Genomic DNA, 25,939 nt, shown 5'->3' on the forward strand with positions numbered 1-25,939 from the left:
ACGGAAATTGAAATAATTTTTTTTCAATAAAATTCACTTAATATTCTTTTTCAGACTGCGAATTTAAAATATTATTCTCAAGATAAATTCTACCAACTCTTAAGAATACTCACGATTCCTGAAACCGTGATTTGTCGATCTGTCGACAATGGTAATAAATCAGTCAGTATTGCGCCATGCAGTGCTTCAGCCAGTTCCGATGGTGCGCAACCACCGTCAGGTTTCAACCACCATTCTTCACCAAATGTACCCATTATAATCCACTGGAATTTGCTACCAAACATGTGAAACCTACACAAAACATTGTAAATTATTATTATTATTATTATAACAATAGTTATAATATTTTGACTTCAACAAGTCGACTTTTATTCTCTTCTCAATAGAAATATCAACAATAGTAATAATAATAATAATACTAAGAGGCTTAAAAAACAAGGAACCAAATATTAATGCTATTAAATAAATAATACCATTTACAAACATACTTGTGAGCTTCACAAAATATCCTTCTGGCCCAAACTTCATTAAAGTTTCCTAGTATTATTCTAACATCTGCATGTTTGAGCTTTTCCAAGGCTGTACTGACTTCCGTGGCAAAGCTTTGGGTTTCCACTACTTCGAGTTTGTTATCATCGAGATCAGCAACTAGTCTGTTGTGTGCCTGTTTAAATTACAATAGATTAATTAAGCATTTATTTTAAGTACAATTATTTTAGATTGTTTATCGTGTTTACACTATTTGCGACTGTCTCTTTCAATCCCCAGATGTTCATTATATATATCCTTACCCATATACATGTATGTAGGTATTTATATAAAGGGTTGCTTTTAACAAATGCGCTTGTCGACAAGTAACTTCAAAGATCGTTTCATTTGAATATCAATTCTAGTTGTGTGAGCACACAATGCCCAGCTTATTGATATTCTGTAGGTATTTAATTATAACTCAACTCCGAAGCTTAATTGAACCGGCATAATTGATTTAAGATGTCAAATATTCAAATTTAACTTCTCGCTAACGTTATCATTGTCGATTCTTGTTGTTAATAATTAATATAATTTTACGAGACTTGGATGTTTTCAATTCTTACACTGGTAAAAATCCGGAGTCAATACGGATTTTATTTTAGTCCCACTTTACTCTGTCATGGAGTTCCGGAGTTTTAAAAAAAAATCATTTCGCATGCGGAGTAAATAGGGATTTTTTTATAGGCAGAGTGATTTCGGAGTAACGCGAATTTTATTTAAATCCGCATTCATTCCGGTTCGAAGTTTTAATACTTAAATAAATTTATATTTAATAGAAACAGCTGCTAATTAGAAACATAATTATTTAAATAAATAATTCATTGAGATATTAATAATTAAACTTAAAATATTATGTTTTTAATTTATAAAATGTTTTAGTAACTCACTAAATTATAATTTCATATATATAATACATAATGAAAATATTAAATTATTGAATAGCTATAGTGACATATTTTTTATGGGAATATTTTATATTTCGGTACAATATGAAATGTTATCTCGTGGTATGGTTGATATAAGTCATATGACAGTTTGTGACTCAGTGTTATTATATTTGTTAAAGTTTTATTATCAGCTGCTTATAATTTTTAAAAATAATTTCGCAGTTAGAAATTTTGTGTTAAATTCAACACAAATCGTGAGTTGCAAACGGTCTACACAAATTTTTGTGTTAATTCAACACATTGCGTTTATGTTGACCTTCAACACAAATTTTCTGTTAAATAAAATTGAACACATAAAATCTGTTCTTTTGACAGAAAATTTGTGTACATTTAACAGAACATTCGTGTAAATTTAACACATTTTTCGTGTTAAAATAAACTAATAAACATAAGCACATAACCTAACCAACTCAAGTATACTGATCTACCCTTAGTAGAAATTGTCAATTTAGCGAACAATTGAACCGGTTCAAAAAGATATCAAAGTTATCTAAATTTAATTGAAAAATGTATATATTCAATTGTAAATAAATTATAATCCAAATTTCCCTGCAGACAATACTTTGCTTGGGTTAGTAATTAAGAATTGCGCGGGAACGTTCAGTCAAACAACACAAATTTTGTGTTAATTTTCGAATAACACAAGGAATGTCTTACATCACAGATTTTCTAATCATTTAACATAAAAAATATGTTAAAGTAAAGTAACACAAACGGTTTGTGTTAAATTAACAGAGTTCTATATAAATGTAAAAATATCAAAGACCTAAGCTCACTATATTAGTAATTTTTTTTATAATTAATATTTTCCGAAACTCCCCTTCGGAGTGAAATTCACTCCGAGAGAATTAAATAAATAAAAAATCATCCCCACCAGATTCGCTCCGCAAATTTTTTATAGTGTAAGTGACAATTGGAAATTATAAGAAATTACTTTTAAAATCAGTACAATTGACGTTCAATTTTTTTTTAAACAGAAATAGTAAGAAAAAAAAACAGATATATTTACATTAAAAATTAGTAACACTTGATTTACGCTGACAGAGAAAACAGTTTCCAATTGGTTACAAAAGAATGCTTTGATATTGCCGTTCGCTTTAATAAAACCCGCCTTTTAAAATGTGCCCTAGGGTAGTAAAAAAGTTGTTCACAGTAGGGCAATTTTGTGCAGATAGCTCTTGTAAAAAGATTCATTACAAGCAGACTTTATTTGTTTTATCGGCACGGAGCGCAATATTATATAAATCGATAGCTATTTTCGAAAGTATGCAATTACTGAAATAAGATACTACTTTAATTTAAAATACCTAGTCTACAAAGAAAAAAATTGACGTAAAAATGTAAAAATTTTTAGTATGCTGTCGACAAAACTGTAAACAGGAAGTTGAGTCGCAAAAATTACTATGCTGCACTGCACAGAAAAAAAAGAATTTCTGTCTACGAAAAATTTTATGCACTTAAAAATTATTGATAAATTGTAATGAGAATTGTTTGTCTACAATATAAATAACGTCGAGAAATAATTTTTCCCAGCTTACAATAATAATTATTCTGCAGCATAATAATTTTTTTGTGACTCAACTTCCTGTTTAAACTTTAAAGTTTTGTCGACAGCACACTAAAAGTTCGTGGGTTTTTTTCCTCCATTTTTTACCGTCTACTTATTTAAAAATCTTCTTCAACTATGTACCTATATACATATATTTTACATATGTATATATGTATATATATATATATGCGGGAGAGTATATGTATGTCAGCCACACTCCTAAATTAGGTGCACAGCTGAATCGAAATTGTGACCGTCGGTTTCGGGCGGTATGTTACCTGGACCAACGCAGTGGTCATGTTCAGGTTAGAACCGAATTCTGGGAATTAATACCTTTCACCCATGTACCCACAGTTCTCGTCTCTAACTACTGGTACTATCTGATAGTCAACTAGTCGGTAGTCGGGTAACGTTACACCTCGTAGAGCTAATGACTATTTCCCGAGGCCAATCAAGAATTTCAATAAATCAATTTTATGCATATGCATATACATGCATATATACATATATATGTCTACATATACATGCATGTTTTTTTTCAACAAACTATGGTATTATTTCAGCTAACAACTTTATAATTAATTTAATTTTTTTATGCCATGTGATCTTTTTTAAACAGAGATAATTTTTTTTCTTTTTGAACATGACGTTTTTAAATTATTTTAACAATGGAAAAAATTCAATTAGTCTCAATAACTTTTCACTTAATTGGGAATTTTTAAAAACATACTGACGGCTTTTATTAATTATGAAAATGTTCTAATATGTTGTGAAAAAAATCGACTGATTTCTTTTCAATTTTAAAAAATATAGGAACGTATTTGGAAAAAGCAAGAGGTATTTTATTTGAAGTCACTCCCACGAACAATGTGAAACGGCAAATGTTAGAGCAGACGTCCGGCTGAAACTGCTAGTTACTGTTTGCTGTACACAATGTCGTATTATTTGTAGCTACTACACGGTGGCAAGTCTGGCTAACGAGTCTGATTCACTACAAGACTTGTTCATCTTTCATCTACAACTATTATTCACTTGGATATATAAGACAGCTTCTTGCTCAGACGGATTTCCGTCGGTTTAAAAGTTCCACAAGAAAATTATATGAGACTAAAATTTAAGTCATATGAACTCATATATTTTTTTTATTTGTGTATACGGAAAGAAAATTCAAGCAAAATTTACGATGTTAATATCGTAATCGTCGACTAGACTTTTATTAGCGTCAATTTTAAAATATCTTATTTCAAAATTTACTATGTGGGTTATATTTTTTACTATTTAACATCGCAATTTTAACAAAGACTTTTAGGATTAAAAATTACTTAAAAAATTACAATTTAACATCGTAAAAAAAAAAAAAATAATAAAAATTATGATTCAAAAATTATATTTATTCCTATACAGTTAGTAATTTTGTGTATTTGTGTTAAAAAATTGTTTGGTTAAATTTTGTGTGTTGATTTTTAACACAGAAATCTGTTAATTCAACACAAACCGTTTGTGTTACTTTATTTCAACTGATTTTTTATGTTAAATGATTAGAAAATCTGTAATGTTAGACATTTCTTGTCTTCTTCAAAAATTGACACAAAATTTGTGTTGTTTGACTAAACGTTCCCGCGCAATTCTTAATTACTAAACCAAGCAAAGTATTGTCTGCAGGGAAATTTGGATTATAATTTATTTACAATTAAATATATACATTTTTCAATTAAATTTAGATAACTTTGATATTTTTTTGAACCGGTTCAATTGTTCGCTAAGTTGACAAGTTCTACTAAGGGTAGATCAGTATACTTGAGTTGGTTAGGTTATGTGCTTATGTTTATTAGTTTATTTTAACACGAAAAATGTGTTAAATTTACACGAATGTTCTGTTAAATGTACACAAATTTTCTGTCAAAAAAACAGATTTTATGTGTTCAATTTTATTTAACATAAAATTTGTGTTAAAGGTCAACATAAACACAATGTGTTGAATTAACACAAAAATTTGTGTAGACCGTTTGCAACACACGATTTGTGTTGAATTTAACACAAAATTTCTAACTGTATATTTATCTTTCTATGTACTTTTGAATAAAATAAATATTACAGTGCTGCCTCTGTTATGATACGATGTAAGCTATAAAAATTACGATATTGTATCGTAATTTTTAAATATTAACTGCGTCCTCCGCAAGAGGCGCTCTTATGACTTATTAATTTTTATTCAAACCGTTTATATGGAACTTAAAAACAATTTAAAGTGTAGGCTTTTCGGTGGCCAAGTGGTCCAAGGCGACGGACACTTCGCACTCGAAAGGACTTGGATTGGAACTCAACGTCCGAACGATTATTGTTTTATTCTTTTATTTTAAATTTCTTTTCAAATTTTACGATATTCACATCGTAATTTATTTTAAAGAGCTTAAGACTTGGTATTATTTGTCTGAAGTATTATTTCTTAAATGAAATTTCCAACGCTACATCGTAAAAATTATGATTTTCAAAGTCTAGTCCACCACTACAATAATCAATAGGACAAATTATGATATTATTATCGTAAATTTAATTAGAATTTTTTTCCCGTGTATTTACTTTCATTTCAATATTCAATTTTTTATCTGTCGTTCAATTCTTGATCATACCTTTGAGTCTTTCATATTTTATCTATTTATTTATTTATATTTTTTTCTTTCGGTTATAGAGAAAGATGTCAATTGCGTCTTAAAATGTCTGGTCGTAAGTTCTTTGGAAGTCATATCGCATGACAGACTTTTGACATTTCTATCTTTAAATTTTAAAATATCCAACTGAGTATTTTCATACTTTTACAATTTCCTTTTTTAAATGGTATTTTTTTTTAAACTCGTAAATTGTGCGATATGTGTGTGATTGTCATATTGAATAATACGTCCGGTAAAGTCTATATTTGTGATAATAGTTAGTTTGATATTGTCACGGCTGCTACATTCAAAAATTTTTAATTTTTTTTTCTCTCTCTTCCAAAATAAGTACACACTAAAACCTCCTGTACGTAAACCTTTTTATTTATAACGCCAACTTACTGACGCCAGAAGTCGTACCGGACAAATATACCTACCTGAGCGTTGTCAACGCTTTACAATTAAGTCGTATTGTACTAATGGACCACGCGTATTATATATTTCTCTTTCTGGAAATTTCATCATTTTTACTTAACGTACTTTTAAAATTTATGTATCCGTTCCCATTTAACTAATCTAAGCATAGAAGCGGTAGTCTTCTTTGATTTTTCATCTTAAAATTATAGACCACCCAACTCATGCGCACCTGCATGTGATTCTTGGAAATTAGAGAAAGCTAATGGAAATCTCCAAATTTATGGTTTCCTACACGAGCATGCTCAGCGACAGAGTGACGCCAGGTCATCAGCCTACTTTAATAGTCAAAATCTGTTTCCCAGGGATCACACGTGTGCATGGGCCTAGAACTTTCGGGCGAGTCCGAGTCCTCTCGTATGGGAAACTGGTTACCACCACTTTTCATATGCGAGGATCATATAAAAAGACCATGGACTTTAGCTCATTAGTTCTTTTGGGCATCAAACTCTGAACCTTACCGAACTCCGGACACTTGACGGTGTTCGTGGCTAGAGGATTGATATCCCGATTGAGCATTCGGTCACGTGAGCCCAGATCATTGGATCGGTCCTTGATCGTCGTAAGCACTCGTATAATCGGTATATTATTTTCTACTAGCTTCAGAAGCATAATCAACGCGATATTAGCGTATAGCATCCGATCACGTGAGCCCAGATCGTACGATTGGTCCTTGATCGTTGTAAGTCGTGAACTAATATCAACCGTTTAGCACCGGTACAGCATTGATTATCTTCATCTTATTATAAACCATTTAATTTCATTCATTTTATTATTTTTATATTGAAATATACCACGAGAAACGTGGAGAATCAAAGAATATTTTACCGCGATAAATGCGAAGATTTTAAAGAATATTTTACCGCGATAAATGCGAAGATTTTAAAGAATATTTTACCGCGATAAATGCGAAGATTTTAAAGAATATTTTACCGCGATAAATGCGAAGATTTTAAAGAATATTTTACCGCGATAAATGCGAAGATTTTAAATAATATTTATATTACCGCGAAGACGCGAAGACTTTCATTTTAATTTAACCTACAGAGATTTAAAAACGCATAACCATTGAAGCTTCTACAACAAGGTAGACTAAATAAATAAATAATTCGATAAATTTAAAATCACATTAATTGACCGCGAGAACGCGTCGTGAATAAGTGTCCTGTGTAACTGCTGACAGTCTTGACACCTCACCAAAACCTGTTTAGGGTAAGTTTTTGAATATTGTAACCATTGTTTGGTATTTTTATTTTATATACTCTGAAATAATTGTAACCCATATGCATGAAACATTTGCTTTTATATTTACTATTCTTAATATTGCCATTTGTAACCCCTTTTGTATTTTGAGAATATTGAGTCATTTAATAAATAAATACTCGTTAACATAAAACATTTGAAAAACATTATTTATCAGACAATTTTACTTTAACAACGAGATAATAGCTTCACGAGGCTTTTCGGCAACCCACCTTCCTTTATCCCTTATTTTACTACCTGTCTAGCCGCTCAGACCGATAGTTCACAGTAGGGGGTACACAATCTTACGTTTACCGCTCGACGTTTGATTGTGAAATTAGATCAGTCACATAATAAATTGGAAATCGTTTTGGGTTTTATCAATATTGTCTTCAACAATATTGTGTGGGCGCGAATTAAATATAAAATAGAATAAACTGAGCATTTGGTCACGTGAGCCCAGGTCATAGGATCGGTCCTTGATCAATGTAAGTACCTTTTTATTCACTATACTTTATACGAATATCGTACCTACGCCCATCACGATCTCCAATCGTGACAATTTTGGTGTCAGAAGTGGGATGCCGCTGATCATTTTATTGTTAAATTCAAAATTGTCTTATATTTGAAAAGAATAATAATAAAAAAAAAAGGGAAAATTTTAACTTTCATACAAGATAATTATCTTTGAAAACGATTTATACAATTATAACTTCGAAATTTTATAGAAGACTTAAATTGTCTTATATTTTAATAAAGATCAAATCACTACAATTTGAAAAAAAAATTATAAATAAATAAATAAAAATAAATCAACAAATCAAATTCTTTCAAATATGAATTTGACATAAATTGTTTTAGAAAAAAAAAAAAGAGAAAAAAAAAATAAAGATCATTTGAAATGGCTGAGGAAATCCGTAACCTCACCATTCATCAGAATATAACTGATGCAATTTTAATTACTATGGGAGAAACAATGATGCTACATCGGGCATTGCTTCAGGTACCTCCCTTCGATGGCAAAAATATGCCACTAAAATCATTTTTAGAAGACGTCCAAAACGGTCTAGACGTCATACCTGCAGAGCTTTCAGCCTCTTTTCTTAAAAAGGTCATCTCTAAACTTAAAAATTTAGCACGTGATGCTGTATCAGATAAAATTATAAATACTTTTGAAGAATTAAAAACCATTTTAACAGAATATTTTTCTTGTCAGAAATCATATCCACAATATTGCGCTGACATACAATCTGTTAGATTACGTCAGGGAGAATCAGTTCTTAGTTATTATAATAGAATTAAAGTTCTTGTAGCAAACGCCTCATCAATTTTAGAGGATTATTTCAATGATCCTGCCGAAGTTACCGGTATGAAAAAATTATTAAACGGGTTAGCTCTAGAGTCATTCAAACGCGGGCTACCGAACAAGTTAATCTACGGGGTTTCTGTTGAAGACCCTCAAACATTAGAAGACGCGTATAGGATAGCGTTACGAATAGAAGAAGATTTAAAATGCAGTACTGCTCGAAATTTTAACTATCTGAGGCTCACTCAAGCCGAAGGAAAAGAACAGAGCATACCTGCTCGCACATCTCGTATTTTTAGCTCTCAAGATGAGGAGCAAAGAAGGACAGTACCTTTTAAGATCAACAGGGACTCAATGTCGCAACCAATTTTTAATGACAGAAATAAATTTAATCCTAATGGAGATTACTATAGATATCGTGATAGATCAAACCATTATAATAAAAACAATCATGATAAAAATAATTACGATAAAAGCTATTATGACAGAAATAATTATTATAAAAATAACTATGATAGAAATAATTATAACAGACACGATTATGGTAGGAACAGTTCTCCGGGAAGGTATTATCCACAGTATCCTCCACAACCAATGCCTTATTTCTATTATCCTCCGGGATACTTTCCACCACATTTTTCTAACTTCTATCATAATATTTACATCCATGACGATCTACCTGATTCAAATTATGATTCATACTCTACTTTTACTAATGAAAGAGATTATTATGAGTTTCAGGATAACATCCAGCCTAATGTAACTTCAAGTTATACGGATAATCAAAAGTCGTACCCTCGTATTGAAAAATTTTCACGACTCACTACAGTTCAAGGAAACCATCCTATCGTTACTTTTGATGCACCCGAATTTAAGAACGGCAGTGCTCGGTTCATTATCGATACCGGTACCGATGTAAATTTAATAAAACGATCGGCACTAAAATCTAATTGCATAATAGCTGCGCATGAAGCTATAATACTAACTGAAATAACATTCAATAAATTAATTACTGAAGGATCTACGAATATCTCTCTCTTTTCAAATCGTGAACAATTTCAAGTCCTCAACAACGATAAATTGCGTATAACAACTGACGGAGTCATCGGAATGGATTTCTTCCAAAATAAAATCGCGAAAATTTCTTTTAAAGACTACAAATTAACTATTGGTTCACAATCGTTTGACTTTGAAAATTTCCATGATAATTCGGAAAAACCTATCGAACTAACAACCCAAAATACTGACAATCAAAACGAATTTTCAAATACTAATTCAGAAGTTCAAAATCCAGCCAGTCAAATTACGGGTTTGCATGAAACTAACTTTTTAACAAACGACACACATCATAAAACAAACAAAAATATCAACACAGAAAATACGAAAACCTACTCTACACTACATAACGAATTAGAAGCTAAGATATTATCAGTCGCTTCACACTCAATACCGAGAGACAAAGAAATAAACCTTAAAGGAACCAACATTCAAGTATTACACCAGCCACGGGTTAACACTAAGAACCCCGCCGTTAGGAGTACTGTAAAAATATCTGCATTACAACCTTCGGTTAGACTAAAAGAAGATAATGTACCATTAAGTCAACCTCTACCTGAGTCAAGGAAACAACTCAAGGAAGCTCAAATAAACACACCTACTAGTTCAGTACTCTATACCAACAAGGATGAATTCAACGTAGCTCTTAATTTAAATATTTTAATTGTCCAAACCACAAGTAAGCCAAGAACAATATCTAATATGTTACAACCTCAATCGATAAAGGAAGACTTCAATTACAAATTGATAAAATCAATTACGGAGAAGAAACACCCAACGATACACTCATTTAAGCTGTTTAAAGAAAACCAAAAATTTGACAATTATCCTGTTCAAGATTTTGCAAAACTTTATCGTACACTCGAACGATACCTCAATCTACAATACCATTCTCGTGATTTTGATTTCAAGATCATTGTAAATCTTTCAATGTTTAAATTACAACCGGGCACCATATTGCCTTCTCTACTTAATGCTAAAAAGAAGCCATCGTATTGTTTACACCTCAAGACCATTATACAAAGTCCAGAACCACCCCATAACGTATCGTCACTTACTGAGGGAAAAATTTTACTTTCGAAGACCGATTCATTACCTTTAGAAGCCAGACCACTACCTGCAGTGAGTTTACCACCAAAAGAGATGTTTACCTCAGGTGAAGAGGCCCTCGGCTTGTCTACTGTTTTAAAATCGTCATGGGACAACCGGGAAGCATCTTCCATTCTTCCTATCATACCATCTTCAAACCAAGAGACAGGATCCTTAAACTCAAATATCCAAGCTGGGAATCTACACAACAATGTTGGACGTAACTATCAACTACTTACGCTCATTTTACTCAACATACTCCATCTACAAAGAACAATAAATCTATTAGCTTTATATAATTATCCATCATCGAACTCAGGAGATTATAAAATTAAAAACCACGATATACCATTCATGGAACTACGTAATAGTCCGATAATACAATGTCTAGCTTGAGATACTAGATTTCTGAGTGTTAAAAATTGTAAACGCAAACGTTTCGTTAAAATTTTCATTCATCAACTTTTCCTTGTTTTTATCCTTTTATTTTTGTTATTAACCCTCAGAAATACTAGTAAATTATTAAATATGTTGGAGGAACACAAAATTACCTTTAAGAGGAAAAAGAGAAGATACAAATTTTGTTTTGCTCCAACATATATTTTGTTTTTGAGTGAATAAGGAATAAGAAAAAAAAATTGAAACTGTTTATTCAAAATAACTCATCGAAATAATATTTGTGATGACTTACAAGTTTTGCAGTTATCTCGATAAAAATTTCAGTCTTAAGAATTAAACAAGAATACTAGAGTACAGGTAAATTTAACACCTAAGTTCGTTGACCCCTAGAAGTTTTTACCTACCTGATCTACCTACACCCCATCCTATCTCCTCCAAGGTACATAAAAAAAAAAAAAAAAAAAAAAAAAAAAAAAAAAACTTATAAAGAAAATTTGAAATAGAAGAAAATATATACTAACATCAATTTAGTCGTCTCTAGAAACTCAATAAAACCACTATTTGAAGACCATCTACATGAAAATGATGAATAACATCAGCGATAAATCATCTATCTACAAAAACCAAAACGAATAAGAAACAGTACGAGCATCGAGAACGTTGATTGTTGCATAGAATAATAACCATCAAACTGTACTACCAATTTACCAGATGTCCACGATCTTTCACTGAAGACTTCATTTGGAGACTCAGAACAACACAATTTGTGACGTACAAAATGGAATCATCAATAAAGTTCTTCAACCACCGACGTCTGTTCACCAACATAATAACGTTACCAATCATCTTGAGTACGAGTACATCAACGAATTACGATGCATAATAGTTGCAACATTTGAGAATCCACCATACCAAAATTATTGTGAAGAGACATCACGACAATTTGAGATGAGTAAATTTTAAGCGATGTTCTTTACTATCCTCTTATCCAGACCTTTTCATAAATACGAACGTAAAATAACAAAAAAAAAATTTTTGAATTAAGCTTGATTTAAGTCACTATTTAAGCAAATAATTGCATAAATTGTAAATCATCGGGACGATGATTATTTTTAGGTGGGGAGGTGTCACGGCTGCTACATTCAAAAATTTTTAATTTTTTTTTCTCTCTCTTCCAAAATAAGTACACACTAAAACCTCCTGTACGTAAACCTTTTTATTTATAACGCCAACTTACTGACGCCAGAAGTCGTACCGGACAAATATACCTACCTGAGCGTTGTCAACGCTTTACAATTAAGTCGTATTGTACTAATGGACCACGCGTATTATATATTTCTCTTTCTGGAAATTTCATCATTTTTACTTAACGTACTTTTAAAATTTATGTATCCGTTCCCATTTAACTAATCTAAGCATAGAAGCGGTAGTCTTCTTTGATTTTTCATCTTAAAATTATAGACCACCCAACTCATGCGCACCTGCATGTGATTCTTGGAAATTAGAGAAAGCTAATGGAAATCTCCAAATTTATGGTTTCCTACACGAGCATGCTCAGCGACAGAGTGACGCCAGGTCATCAGCCTACTTTAATAGTCAAAATCTGTTTCCCAGGGATCACACGTGTGCATGGGCCTAGAACTTTCGGGCGAGTCCGAGTCCTCTCGTATGGGAAACTGGTTACCACCACTTTTCATATGCGAGGATCATATAAAAAGACCATGGACTTTAGCTCATTAGTTCTTTTGGGCATCAAACTCTGAACCTTACCGAACTCCGGACACTTGACGGTGTTCGTGGCTAGAGGATTGATATCCCGATTGAGCATTCGGTCACGTGAGCCCAGATCATTGGATCGGTCCTTGATCGTCGTAAGCACTCGTATAATCGGTATATTATTTTCTACTAGCTTCAGAAGCATAATCAACGCGATATTAGCGTATAGCATCCGATCACGTGAGCCCAGATCGTACGATTGGTCCTTGATCGTTGTAAGTCGTGAACTAATATCAACCGTTTAGCACCGGTACAGCATTGATTATCTTCATCTTATTATAAACCATTTAATTTCATTCATTTTATTATTTTTATATTGAAATATACCACGAGAAACGTGGAGAATCAAAGAATATTTTACCGCGATAAATGCGAAGATTTTAAAGAATATTTTACCGCGATAAATGCGAAGATTTTAAAGAATATTTTACCGCGATAAATGCGAAGATTTTAAAGAATATTTTACCGCGATAAATGCGAAGATTTTAAAGAATATTTTACCGCGATAAATGCGAAGATTTTAAATAATATTTATATTACCGCGAAGACGCGAAGACTTTCATTTTAATTTAACCTACAGAGATTTAAAAACGCATAACCATTGAAGCTTCTACAACAAGGTAGACTAAATAAATAAATAATTCGATAAATTTAAAATCACATTAATTGACCGCGAGAACGCGTCGTGAATAAGTGTCCTGTGTAACTGCTGACAGTCTTGACACCTCACCAAAACCTGTTTAGGGTAAGTTTTTGAATATTGTAACCATTGTTTGGTATTTTTATTTTATATACTCTGAAATAATTGTAACCCATATGCATGAAACATTTGCTTTTATATTTACTATTCTTAATATTGCCATTTGTAACCCCTTTTGTATTTTGAGAATATTGAGTCATTTAATAAATAAATACTCGTTAACATAAAACATTTGAAAAACATTATTTATCAGACAATTTTACTTTAACAACGAGATAATAGCTTCACGAGGCTTTTCGGCAACCCACCTTCCTTTATCCCTTATTTTACTACCTGTCTAGCCGCTCAGACCGATAGTTCACAGTAGGGGGTACACAATCTTACGTTTACCGCTCGACGTTTGATTGTGAAATTAGATCAGTCACATAATAAATTGGAAATCGTTTTGGGTTTTATCAATATTGTCTTCAACAATATTGTGTGGGCGCGAATTAAATATAAAATAGAATAAACTGAGCATTTGGTCACGTGAGCCCAGGTCATAGGATCGGTCCTTGATCAATGTAAGTACCTTTTTATTCACTATACTTTATACGAATATCGTACCTACGCCCATCACGATCTCCAATCGTGACAATATTGGAAACAAGATTAAATTTATCGCTGAAATAATATTTATTTAATTCTTTTATTTTAAAATATATGAACGTTTTTTTTCTGTATAATTTATTGTTATTTTTTTCAATAGGCGAGGGCTGGGCGAAATGGAGACCCTGGGAAAAATGCACTTTTTATCCTGTCGTCACTAAATCTTTTACTTTTCACTTATACTCGAAAATAATAAGAAAAATTTTCAATTCTTATTGAAAAATTTATTTTTTCCATTTCGGACAAAATGCGATAGCTCTGAAAAATATGAAAATAATTTTTGTTTTCATATATTTGACTAAATTTAGTAAATATGACCCTCCTCACTTCTAAATTGTGTATGCGGTATCTTATTTTTTTTTTTCTAATAAAATTCAAGGAGCATAAAATTTAGTCACATAAATTTTCATGCTCTTCTTATTGGAAAATTTACAAAATTTGCAATTCAATTTATTTGCTAAGATAATGTGATAAGATACATTGATCAAGATAATAAAAATGTAAATACGGAAAAGAAAATGCGTGAATTGAAAAAAAAAAAAAAAGGGAGAAAATTCACAAACGTGTGATAGCGAAGTATATTTATTTTTTCCGCGATAACATAACCTTAAATTTCATCAAACTCATTCTGAAAAATCATTACATTCAATTGTACTATAAAATTACCATAAAAATACTGCAAGTAAAAAATATCATCAAATCAAAATCACGAATTGAGATACGGAAAGAATGAAAGATTTAAATTTATTTAAAAAGTATGATGTACACGGAGAAAAAAGTATAGTAAAAATTACAATATCACAGTAAAATTTACTAACAGGTATTAAAAAATACATTCTGATTCTGTATTGTAATTACTACTAAACGTTTAGTAAAATTTACTAGTTAGTAATAATTACATAATAAGATATTAAAAATTACTATGCGTAATGTATTTTTTGCTAAGATTATATTTTTTACTATTTGTATAGTAAGTTTTACTACAAGTACTATTCATAAATACAAATTTAAGAAAGTAAATTTTCTAATACAATATAAGATTTGTTTCTATAGAAAATATTAAAAACTACTATGCGCAATGTATTTTTTGCTAACGCGATTATATTTTTCTACTATCTGTATAGTAAATTCTACTATGTATAGATAAAATTAAAAGTTGGAGGGGATAGCATATACAAAATATGTATTACTAGTTCTGAAACTTTTGTCCAAAGGAGACATTGGGCCGTCAGACATGGGAAAGGACTCACGCGCAGGAGATCAGGGTTCGAATCCCGGTTGAAACAAGTGATTTTTAAAAAAACAAAAATCGACTCCAACACCAATACAGATGACATAAATAACAATAATAATCAAAATGATAGCAATAACAATAAAAAGTTACAAGCATAGTAAAAATTACTAAACAGGGATAGTAAAATATACTAAATATAACTAAAAATGAATATGCAATATAGGAGATTTCCATAGCCAGTATATGAGAAATTATTAAACGACTTGTCAAATATGCTTATCTGTTTATGAATTTTCCATATAAATCATAAGCGTTTCAAGATTACTATCCAAATTTAGTAATTTTTCTCATATTTTTTAGTAAAATTTGCTATATTTTTTTCTCCGTGTAGAAACTCCATATTACAAAATATATTTTATTCACGGCACATTAATGACAATCTATACTATACTAATTACCACTATCCTAATTCATACATTTTTTAATTTTGTAAATAATTTGATTGAAAATTTCAATGGCAAATTCAAATAAACGTGTCATTTTTATGATTTTGGATTTATGATTTCTATTCTGGGATTTAACTCATATTAACATATAACAATCATATTGATTTTAATTTATAGGAAAAAGTTTTTTAAAAACCTATTTAATCATACATTCATATGACTAGTGACTTTATACATTAAAAATTTAATTCCAAGTGTGGGAAAATTTCAAAGCGTAAGCCACCTGACGGACGCGGCCAGAATTACATTCAGTAAACGTAACCCAAGTAAAAGTAAATATTTATTTTCTTTAAGTGTATAACTGAAGTAAGTAATAACTGTAATAATAAACAGAAAATAAAATTTTAATAATATTTAATCAAGTAAATATTGTAATAACAAGTTTTAGTACTGTAGTCATATGAAACATAATATTTACCCAGCGTTCAAGATACTATTGAGTTTAATTAAAGTCTGTGACCTAGAAACACTAGGTTGTATTAATTTATGAAGGGTGTAGTGTAGTATACCAGATACGACAATATATACACACATATACATATACACATACATACATACGTATATATATATGCATCTTATAACCAAAGAGTTATAGAGCAAACGTGGAGGCAAGTGAAAAAACATAAGTAGTACTTAATATATGCACTAGCACGTACTTACATCAAAGTACTGAAAATAATAATAATTATCAGTACGCTATAATTTTATTTTGACTTTAAAATCAATTTATTAATATGAAAACTTTTCATATAAATATTTATGCATATTTTTAAAAATTTTATGTATATTTATATTAATATTACGATTTGAATTAAATTTTAACGAATTACCACTCGCAATTTTAATTATTTTTTATTACTATTTTAAAAGTTTTATAAAATAAATTACCATAATTTTAATTACGACAAAATAACATTCTCGAAATGCTAAAGTTAATATTCATAAATTTAAACCACAGTTTATGTTGTATATATGTATAGATATGTATAAAAATATTTTAGCTGTAGGCAAAAGTGAAGAAATAAAAAGACGAGGGTAAATAAAAAAAATATATAACGAAATATAGCAGATGTGAGTGTTCTGTATTTTTTTTTTTCACTCGTCTTTTTTTTTGCCGACAAAATTTTTTTATATTTCATATATATCTGAATATATGCAAAACATCCATCTTGAAAAATTTTAAAGAATTTTCGTGAATATTTTATTTTAGAATACTTTCAAGTGTAAACCCAATAATGTGAGAGCAAAAAATTTTTCACTCACGCTTGCATACAATATATATATATGTATATATATATAGAATAAAAAAAATTATTCACTGTTGTATTATATATGGTGTGTGGGTATTATGCACATATGAGTATGTTGCAGGTAGATTACTCATGGAATTCTCTACGCTTTGCAGTATAGTATAAGCATCAACAAGAGCTTCGGCTTTGGCTTAAACCATATTATATCCTTATACATATATCATATATATATGACTACTTTGAATATTCCTATCGTAGAGTAAACTCTTTACACAGCTTATAATGTATTTATCACAAAAAGATTATACAGAATAATAACTCAAGACTTTACGAACAAAGAGAAAAGATTGTAAAATATAAAGGCGGGTAAAACGGCATTCTAAGGAAATAATGGAGTTCTGTACATTCGAATACAGTGAAAAAAATTTTTCACGAAAATTTGGAGCTGTCCATTTTGCTCATTAAATTCCAGATCGTGCTCTAATCCTGTAGAGGAGGGTGGGGAAAAATGGGCCCCTGGGGAAAAAAATTGGTTTACATTTATATTATATATATGGCCTTTTTTCTTACGGAGTCCATTTTGCCCCGGGATACTCTAATGTATTAGCTGTTAATTATTTAACCGTTTATAATTTTATATTGTTAGATATTAGTCATATAAAATCTTGAATAACTAGACCAATTAATTTGAAAATTATTTGACTACACGGAAAGAAAATTATGGGAAGTATTCCTATGCATTATGGGAATAACTCCCATAATAGTATGGGTACAATTTCTAGACCATTATGAGAACCATTCCCATAATGATATGGAAACCATTACCATAATGGCATGGGAAGTATTCCCATAATGTTATGGGAACCATCCCTATAATATCATAAAAATTTGTTTCGCAAAAAAAGTGTAGAAATTTTTCCAAATTTTAGATCTTATCGAAATTAAAATTTTTATTTCCAAAATTTGAATTTTCTTGAATATTCTATGCTGACAAAAAATTTCTGTTAAAAATTTTGGTTTTTTGCCAAATACGATTTTTTTTTTTCAATGTTTCAATTTTTGTTTTTATGTTTCATAATATTTATGTGTATTGTAGAAGTGGTTTCCACACTTTTCTTTAAATTAATATTTTTATGGTAGTATGGCAACCATTCCCATAATGATACAGGAAATATACCAATCACATTATGGGAACCATTCCTGTAATATTATGGGAATCGTTTCCATCCTATTATGGGAACCATTCCTACAATGTTATAGGTTCCTATAATTTATGGGAATGGATCCTATAATTATAGGAACCATTCCTATAATTATGGGAAATATTCCTATAGTTATAGGAACTGCTCCCATAATTTATAGTCGTAATTCCTATACTGGCATAGGAAAGAATTTCACAAAATTATGGGAACCATCCTCATAATTTTCTTTCCGTGTAGTGGAAAAAATTTTGATTCTAGAAATAAATTTATTTTTGAATCTTTCGACCCTAAATTTTAGTAAAAAAAAATTATTTGAATGATGACCGCAAGATATATTCTAATCATAGTAATTTATCATTTCTTATAATGATTGAAAAAAATGATTTTTACACTAAAAATTGTCATACTGTGATTATAAAAAAAATGAATTATTTTGGCTGATATATTATGCATTAACTTGTTAAGTTAAAATTATAATATATTAAGTAATCGAGCTGGATAATTTGAATCTTTCTCGGTATCCCTGAGTTGAGACTCAGTTTAAATATAAAACTAAATAATAAAATTTAATATATTTATATATTAATATATTCTTGTAATTTATATTTAAAATTAGCATCAGTATCTCAAGTTTATGAATTCTTAAGAAGTAAATGAGAAGCAGAGATTGGTGTGAGGAGAAATGTTTTAGTTTAATAATAAGAAAGTCTTTTGTGGAGATTCAAGTGTACCTAGACCGATACCAAGAGAGTTGAGAATGAATTGAATGTACAAAGAAATTTAAAATAAAGAGATGTATTATGGAAGAAATGAAGAAAAAGAACTTACAAGTGCATATCGAGGTTCATTTTGGTAAATTGTTCCAACTCTTGTCCAGTTAAAGTGGTTCAGTAGTGCCACTCTGGGCGCATTGAAAGCATTTTCAGACGGCACTATTCTGAAGAAATTCGGAAAGTTATCACTGGTGAACATGGGATGAGTGTCAGCATAACTTAACTACAACAAACAATAAATATTTTATAAATTTTTAGCAAAAATTAATTTTTTTAATTATTATGAGTGTGCGAATAGTTCGAACTTTCGAATTGTTGATATCGAATCAAATCAAGTGATTCGAATTTTGAAATTTTTCGAGTACAGTTTAGTCATGTTATGAATTCGCTTATAGGGGTGTAAGGGAATTTAATTGTAAGAATTCCTATACATTCACTCCTGCTCAGCATTCGACTGTCGTGTTCACATTTCCCCTATTTTATGACCATGTGAATGTATACATTATTATTTTTATAGTTATGGAGAGGGAAAATCTTGAACAGAAAAATAAGTCGACGGACTTATAACGCGACTGTAATTTGAAAATTTTTTTTGAACAACTTAAAATTGTGAACTTTTTTTTTTATCATTCAAATTTCTTCAGAGGTGAGATAACTCAGACATAAATCTATGAGAAAGTTCAAATTATTTGATTCGATATGAATAATTCGTAAGTTCTAACTATTCGCACACTTGTAGTAAATACTTTCAAACTTCCTCCCTCTTCCCGCTTAAAAAAAAGTAATCGTATTTTTAATTTGTTCAAAAAATGCTATCAGGATTTTAGATTCCGGGCAAAATTTCCCGCGACTAGAAAAAAGAATTTTAATATTCAAAATTCAAAAATTTGAATTTTTTGTTAGTATCCCGCCAATTGTTAAATACTGAGATCTTATAGATCTCAAAGCCAAGTGCTACTTGGGTCATCATTAAATAAAAATTGAATATTTGAATACTGTTTTGAATTTCCGGACTCGAATCGAGTAATTTGAAAAGTTACAAAAGCGAATGATCCGAAAATTCAAATCACACTTCTAAAAATTATACAAATGCTTAACGTTAACCCAAAAAGAGTAGAATGAATTGCTCGACGATCAAAGAAATTCGTTTATCATACACTGATTCAACATTTAAAGTCGTTGTGGCTTGTATACATTACGATCATGCTTTTGGTTATTTTTTTATTAAACTTAAACTTGTTCTTTCCCTTTAGATCCTTTTTACAAAGAATACTTTTTTTTAATGCGCTTCTCATGTGCAAGATAGTGGAATTTTTACTGCAGAGCTCATAAAAAATTCTACGCTAACCATCTATGTAAACTTGGATACATATTTTTATATGAATATATATTTATATATTTATAAATTTATATATGAGGTCGGGCGAAATGGGGACGTTGAAAAAAAAATTTTTCACTCATATTTAAAAAGAAAAAAAAAGAAAAGTTATCACTTAGGCAAAAAAAAATGTATTTTTTAATAAAATTGGACGGTCTGTAAATTTAAATTAATTAATTAAAATGTTCTAATTAAAATGTATCACTTGCTTTTAAATATTTGTATATGAATAAATTTGATTGATAGCCAAATATATATAAAATAATTTTATGTACAATGTTGATATTTATAATGAGAGAAAATAAATAAAAATATAAAAAAATAGTTAATCGGGTGTAAGTATAAAATAATGAAATAATTTATAATTACATAAATGGATTGTATGAAAATAATAATTTATTCAGGTTAAAGTAAACTGAATTGACGGTTTTGGATGGGCGACATACTACATACTATTCATATTCTATCTATATGTAAATGTGGTGTCAGTTTGCAGTAAATGGGGAAGGGGAAAGTGGTTACAGGGGCCGAGAGTAAAGGGATCAGAGAGATGTGTTATTATAATATGTATGACGTGTGTATGTATGTGAGTAAGAACAACCAACTGTCCACAATGCATCATATCAAAATTTAACTATATATATATATATATATAGAAGCAAGAGCATAAAGAGAAGGAATAGATATTACCTTGGATCGTGTACTGCTGAGCCACATATTTAATAGTTTACTTAAACAACTATGTAATGTTTATTCACCGGATTTGCAGGTTTATCATCCTTATCATCATCATCATCATCATTATCATCATTATTATAATAATTATTATGAAAGCTTACTTGTGTTAGGCGCCAGTGTTTAGAGGCTTTAGCAATCGGATCCGTGACTTGGGTACACGCAGCTCCAAATAACATTACTTTGTGTGGTCCACTGTGCATCATATCAAAAAATGCTTTCACTCCAACTGCAGCATTACACTGGAATAGAATAAAACAGATTTTTAATTATTTGATATTTGATACAATGTAAATTTGATATCGTAAATTAATTAGTACTGTGTGTATGATAACGAACAACCAAGACCACAATATGTATAGATATATATGTGTAAGAGTATATATGTATGTACAGTATTTAATTAATCATTATTATTTCTGTTACGTTTCGCATTGCGCATAGTCATATTATTGTATATATTTTTGGTGTAGATGACCTTATTCATTTAATTTTGGTGTCATTTTTATTATATTGGAAAATCACTCAGGGCCTTTACAAATATAATATATATATTTATATACATATATCCATATTTATTATTACATTATGTACATATATATACTTATTATTATATTATATGCATACATATTATTATTATTATTATATTGTGAAATCAAATTCAATTAATTATGAATTGTGACATTCACTGAAAATTTAATTTTTTTAAATTTTAGAATTATAAGTTTTTTTAAGTAGAAAAATTTATGCATGGCCAGACATGGAGGCTGATTTATTTTTTTAGAAAAAATTTAAGAAAAAAGTGTACACTCAGAAAATTAAATAATAGAAGTTACTATCTAGTTATGGTAAAAATTTTGACCATCAATCCGACCGAAGTAAATATTATCTAGATGATTCTATAAATCATCTAGATTATAATATTCACCATATTTATGATAATTGTTACAATCCTATATATTAACTAGAGTTAATTATTATTATTATTATTATTATTATTATTATTATTATTATTATTATTCTAAACAGTTATATTTATAATTCAGATTGTAACAGTTACCATCAGAAATTGTAATTGTTACCATCCTGATAGTAACTGTCACGAAATTTATTGCAGAAGTAAATATTACCATCCTGATAATAACTATTATCATTCTGATGGTAATTGTTACTATTTTGATAGTAACTGTTACAAAATTTATGGCAGATTTTATCATCCAATAATTATTAATTCTATTAAAAGAAATTAAAGCTTTACGGAGAGAAGAGAATGGTAATAATTACCATTCTACATGGTAACAGTCCTATTTTTTAAAGCATAGGAATCATTACTATGTAGCATGGGAATGATTACCATTCTTCTGGTAATATTTACCATATTACATAGTAATCATGCTACTGGTAAATATTACTTTGAAGCATGGTAATCAAAGCCATGCTAGAATGGTACTGAGTCCCATGCTCAATAGCGTGAAAGCAGTTTCAATATTAAGCGCTGCTATATAGTATATACGTTTAATATAACCTGTACATATATTAATCTTAATTACCACTTATATCAATGAATATTATTTTAATGAAAATTATCAATCATACGAAAGTCAAGTATTTGACAAAGTATCATTGTCTATTGTATTCTGATTTAAAATGTTATTCTACCACACGTATCGTCACTGTTGTAGACGGAAAAATGTATATTCCAAAGCGCTGGATTTATTACTTTCAATTTAGATAATTGTTAACTTCCTCTACATTAATAATTCATAATTAATAGTTTTACTTACAATAAAATATTAATTAAATGCATTTTCAATAAATAATTAAATTATTATAATATTTTTCTAATAAAAATAACCCATATTAAAATATGTTAATGTTATTATTTATTATTTTATTAAAAAAATTTTTAAATCAGTTCAAAATTTATTCATTATTAATTAAGTAGCCTAATTTTTTAATTATAAAACTTTATTTTAATATTAGCCTTACTACCTTCAATTGGAAGCAGCTTCATCGAAATTGTAATAATTCCAATGTAGCATAGGAATGATTCCAATGCAGCATGGCTAGCATTACCATTCAACATCGGACAAAATACCATGTCAAATAAATAATGCGGCTAAAAAACTTCCGTTACCATGCTACATAGTAATAATTACTATATTACATTGGAGAATATACCATTTACTTCTCTCCGTATGACTGCTTTTGCATTGAGAAACATTTCAATCATTCTAGATGATTGGAATTAAAAATTTACCATAATTTCTTAATTTTCTGTGTTAAGATTAGAAAAAAAATTTGAATTATTTTATAATATTTTAGAAAAGGGGCAAAATGGTGAATTCAAAAATTACTTTTAAAAAATTTTGCATTTAAATTTTTAACAAAAATAAAAATGTTAAAATATTGATATTAATTTTTTAAAAAAATTATTAATCAGTTCGAAAAAATTTTCTTATTAAACCCTAATCTATTTGTAAATCAAGCTTACAGAATATTGATCGAAATTCAATATCCCGTCACTGGCACGATGAGTTCCTTTCAAATAGAAGTTGCGAAGATTCAGCAGCCTTTAACCTACTCTATAACTTTCTTCGCAGATTGATGCATCATCACTAATAATTTACCACGCTTTTAATTTTTTCCGAAAAAATTTTTGACTTCAAGAAATAAAATTTATTGCGGGCACTAAAATGAGTGTTTAATCAAATTCTCTATGTAGTAAAATCGTATTTTACGTTCAACTGCCAACTGCCCAATCAGAGAAAGGTAATACGGGATAACGTAACTGGATTTAAACTTCTGGGTTCGCTTTTGCGAATAAATGTTTAAATGACATTACAGTGATATGTGTAGTACACTTTATAATAATTCCTTTCATCTACCAAAATTAGTATCAATTATGACAGCTAATTAATAATAATAATAATTAATTGCTGTAATTACAAATGTTTAATAATAAATTTGAATTTCAATCGAAATCAAATTTAATTTTCAAGAAAATTTTTTGAATTTACGTCATGTAAATAATATATAATAATAATTTATAAAATATTAACTGACTAAAACAAAATAAATTTATTTATTTATATTTCGTAGTGTCCTATTTAATTTGAATGTATTTAATGTTGAAATGAATTAAATAGTATCATTTAAATAAAATCCAATACTGTCTCACTTTAAATAATAAAATAGTATTTAGAGTGTATGTATTATATATCCCGTCACTTGACTTGAAATATAATTGCCGTAGTTTAAATGTATGTTTATTCTATCGGTATATTTATATAAAATTTTCGAATTTGTGTGTGGGAAATATTGATCATTAATTAGTGTAGTGACTCGTTGGTTGGAATCAATCGGTCTACATCACTGAACCGATAACGATGATCAGTCAAATATATATGTATATATATGATTAAAATAAATCAAACGTTAAATAAATGAGTAGCATAATTCATTGTTTTGAAATCTCAGTAATTTATTTAATGACTCGATCGTGAAATTTTTTATTGGACAGAAATACATTTATATGGGGGAGGGAGGGGCAAAAAAGGGGGGGGGGGGTAATACCCTTTATGAATTTTCGAGGACTCAAATACACTGAATCTTTTTTTTGATGATATTCAAAGTAAATAGAAAAAGTTTTTAGTTGCCGTTAAAAAAAAAAATTTTCATTTTCGCGGGCAAAATGGGGTATCCCCTAAGCGGGAAGTTCAAAAAAAATTTCTGGATTTTAAATGAATTTAATTAAGTTAAATTTTTTTGCAAGTAATTTGCATAAAGAAAAATTATATTTTGTATGATTATTGGGTACAAAATAAGAAAGTCATTAAAATTTTTAAACTAACAATTGATTTTTAAAAAAGTTTAACAAAAAAAATTCAAAATAACGCTCAATTATATTTACAAAAGTGATTTTGGAATGTTTAAAAGTTATTTAAAATATAAAATTTTTTTTTACAAAATTTTGGGGTACCCCGTTTTGCCCTCCCTTTCCCTACTGTTAAAAATTTGCAGAGTGAACGTGGAGTAAATGCGGAACGGATGACTGTATATTTATTTAATCCCCTTGAGGTGTACACTCCGAAGAAGAGTATGTTAATCTTAAAACTCCGGATCAGAGTAAATATGGATTAAAAAAAAAATCAAATCACTCCGAAGTCACTCCAATAAAAAAATATACTCCCATTTACTCCATATGCAGATTGTTTTTTTTTAAATCCGTTACTCCGAATCAGAGTGAATGCGGAGTGAAATAAAATTTCTAATCACTCTTAATTCACTCCCAATTTTTTACAGTATATACATTGATACATTTATTGTAATGAAACTAAAATGCTTGTAAAATATAACTTTGTAAACAGGAAAAGAAGAAACAAATGATCGAGGCTGAATATTATAGAACTAGAGAATACGAATGATGTATTTCTACTACTTACTCTCAATTCAGTATGTACGTGGATTTTTTATTTTTACCTTGTATTTTTTTT

At 29.3% G+C, this 25,939-nt stretch overlaps 1 protein-coding gene across 1 annotated transcript in view; it reads right to left on the minus strand.

Annotated features, from left to right (window-relative positions):
- LOC103580343 (gamma-aminobutyric acid type B receptor subunit 2) overlaps positions 1-25,939 on the minus strand; it is a 118,573-nt gene that overhangs the window by 18,856 nt on the left and 73,778 nt on the right. The window contains exons 4-7 of the mRNA XM_014439840.2: positions 21,548-21,685; positions 19,386-19,553; positions 489-664; positions 114-291 (exon numbers count right to left, since the gene is read on the minus strand). Of these exons, the coding sequence (XP_014295326.1) occupies positions 114-291; positions 489-664; positions 19,386-19,553; positions 21,548-21,685 (660 nt within the window). The remainder of the gene's footprint in view (positions 1-113; positions 292-488; positions 665-19,385; positions 19,554-21,547; positions 21,686-25,939) is intronic.

The sequence above is a fragment of the Microplitis demolitor genome, chromosome 10 (assembly GCF_026212275.2).
Source record: "Microplitis demolitor isolate Queensland-Clemson2020A chromosome 10, iyMicDemo2.1a, whole genome shotgun sequence".
Lineage (NCBI taxonomy): Eukaryota > Metazoa > Arthropoda > Insecta > Hymenoptera > Braconidae > Microplitis > Microplitis demolitor.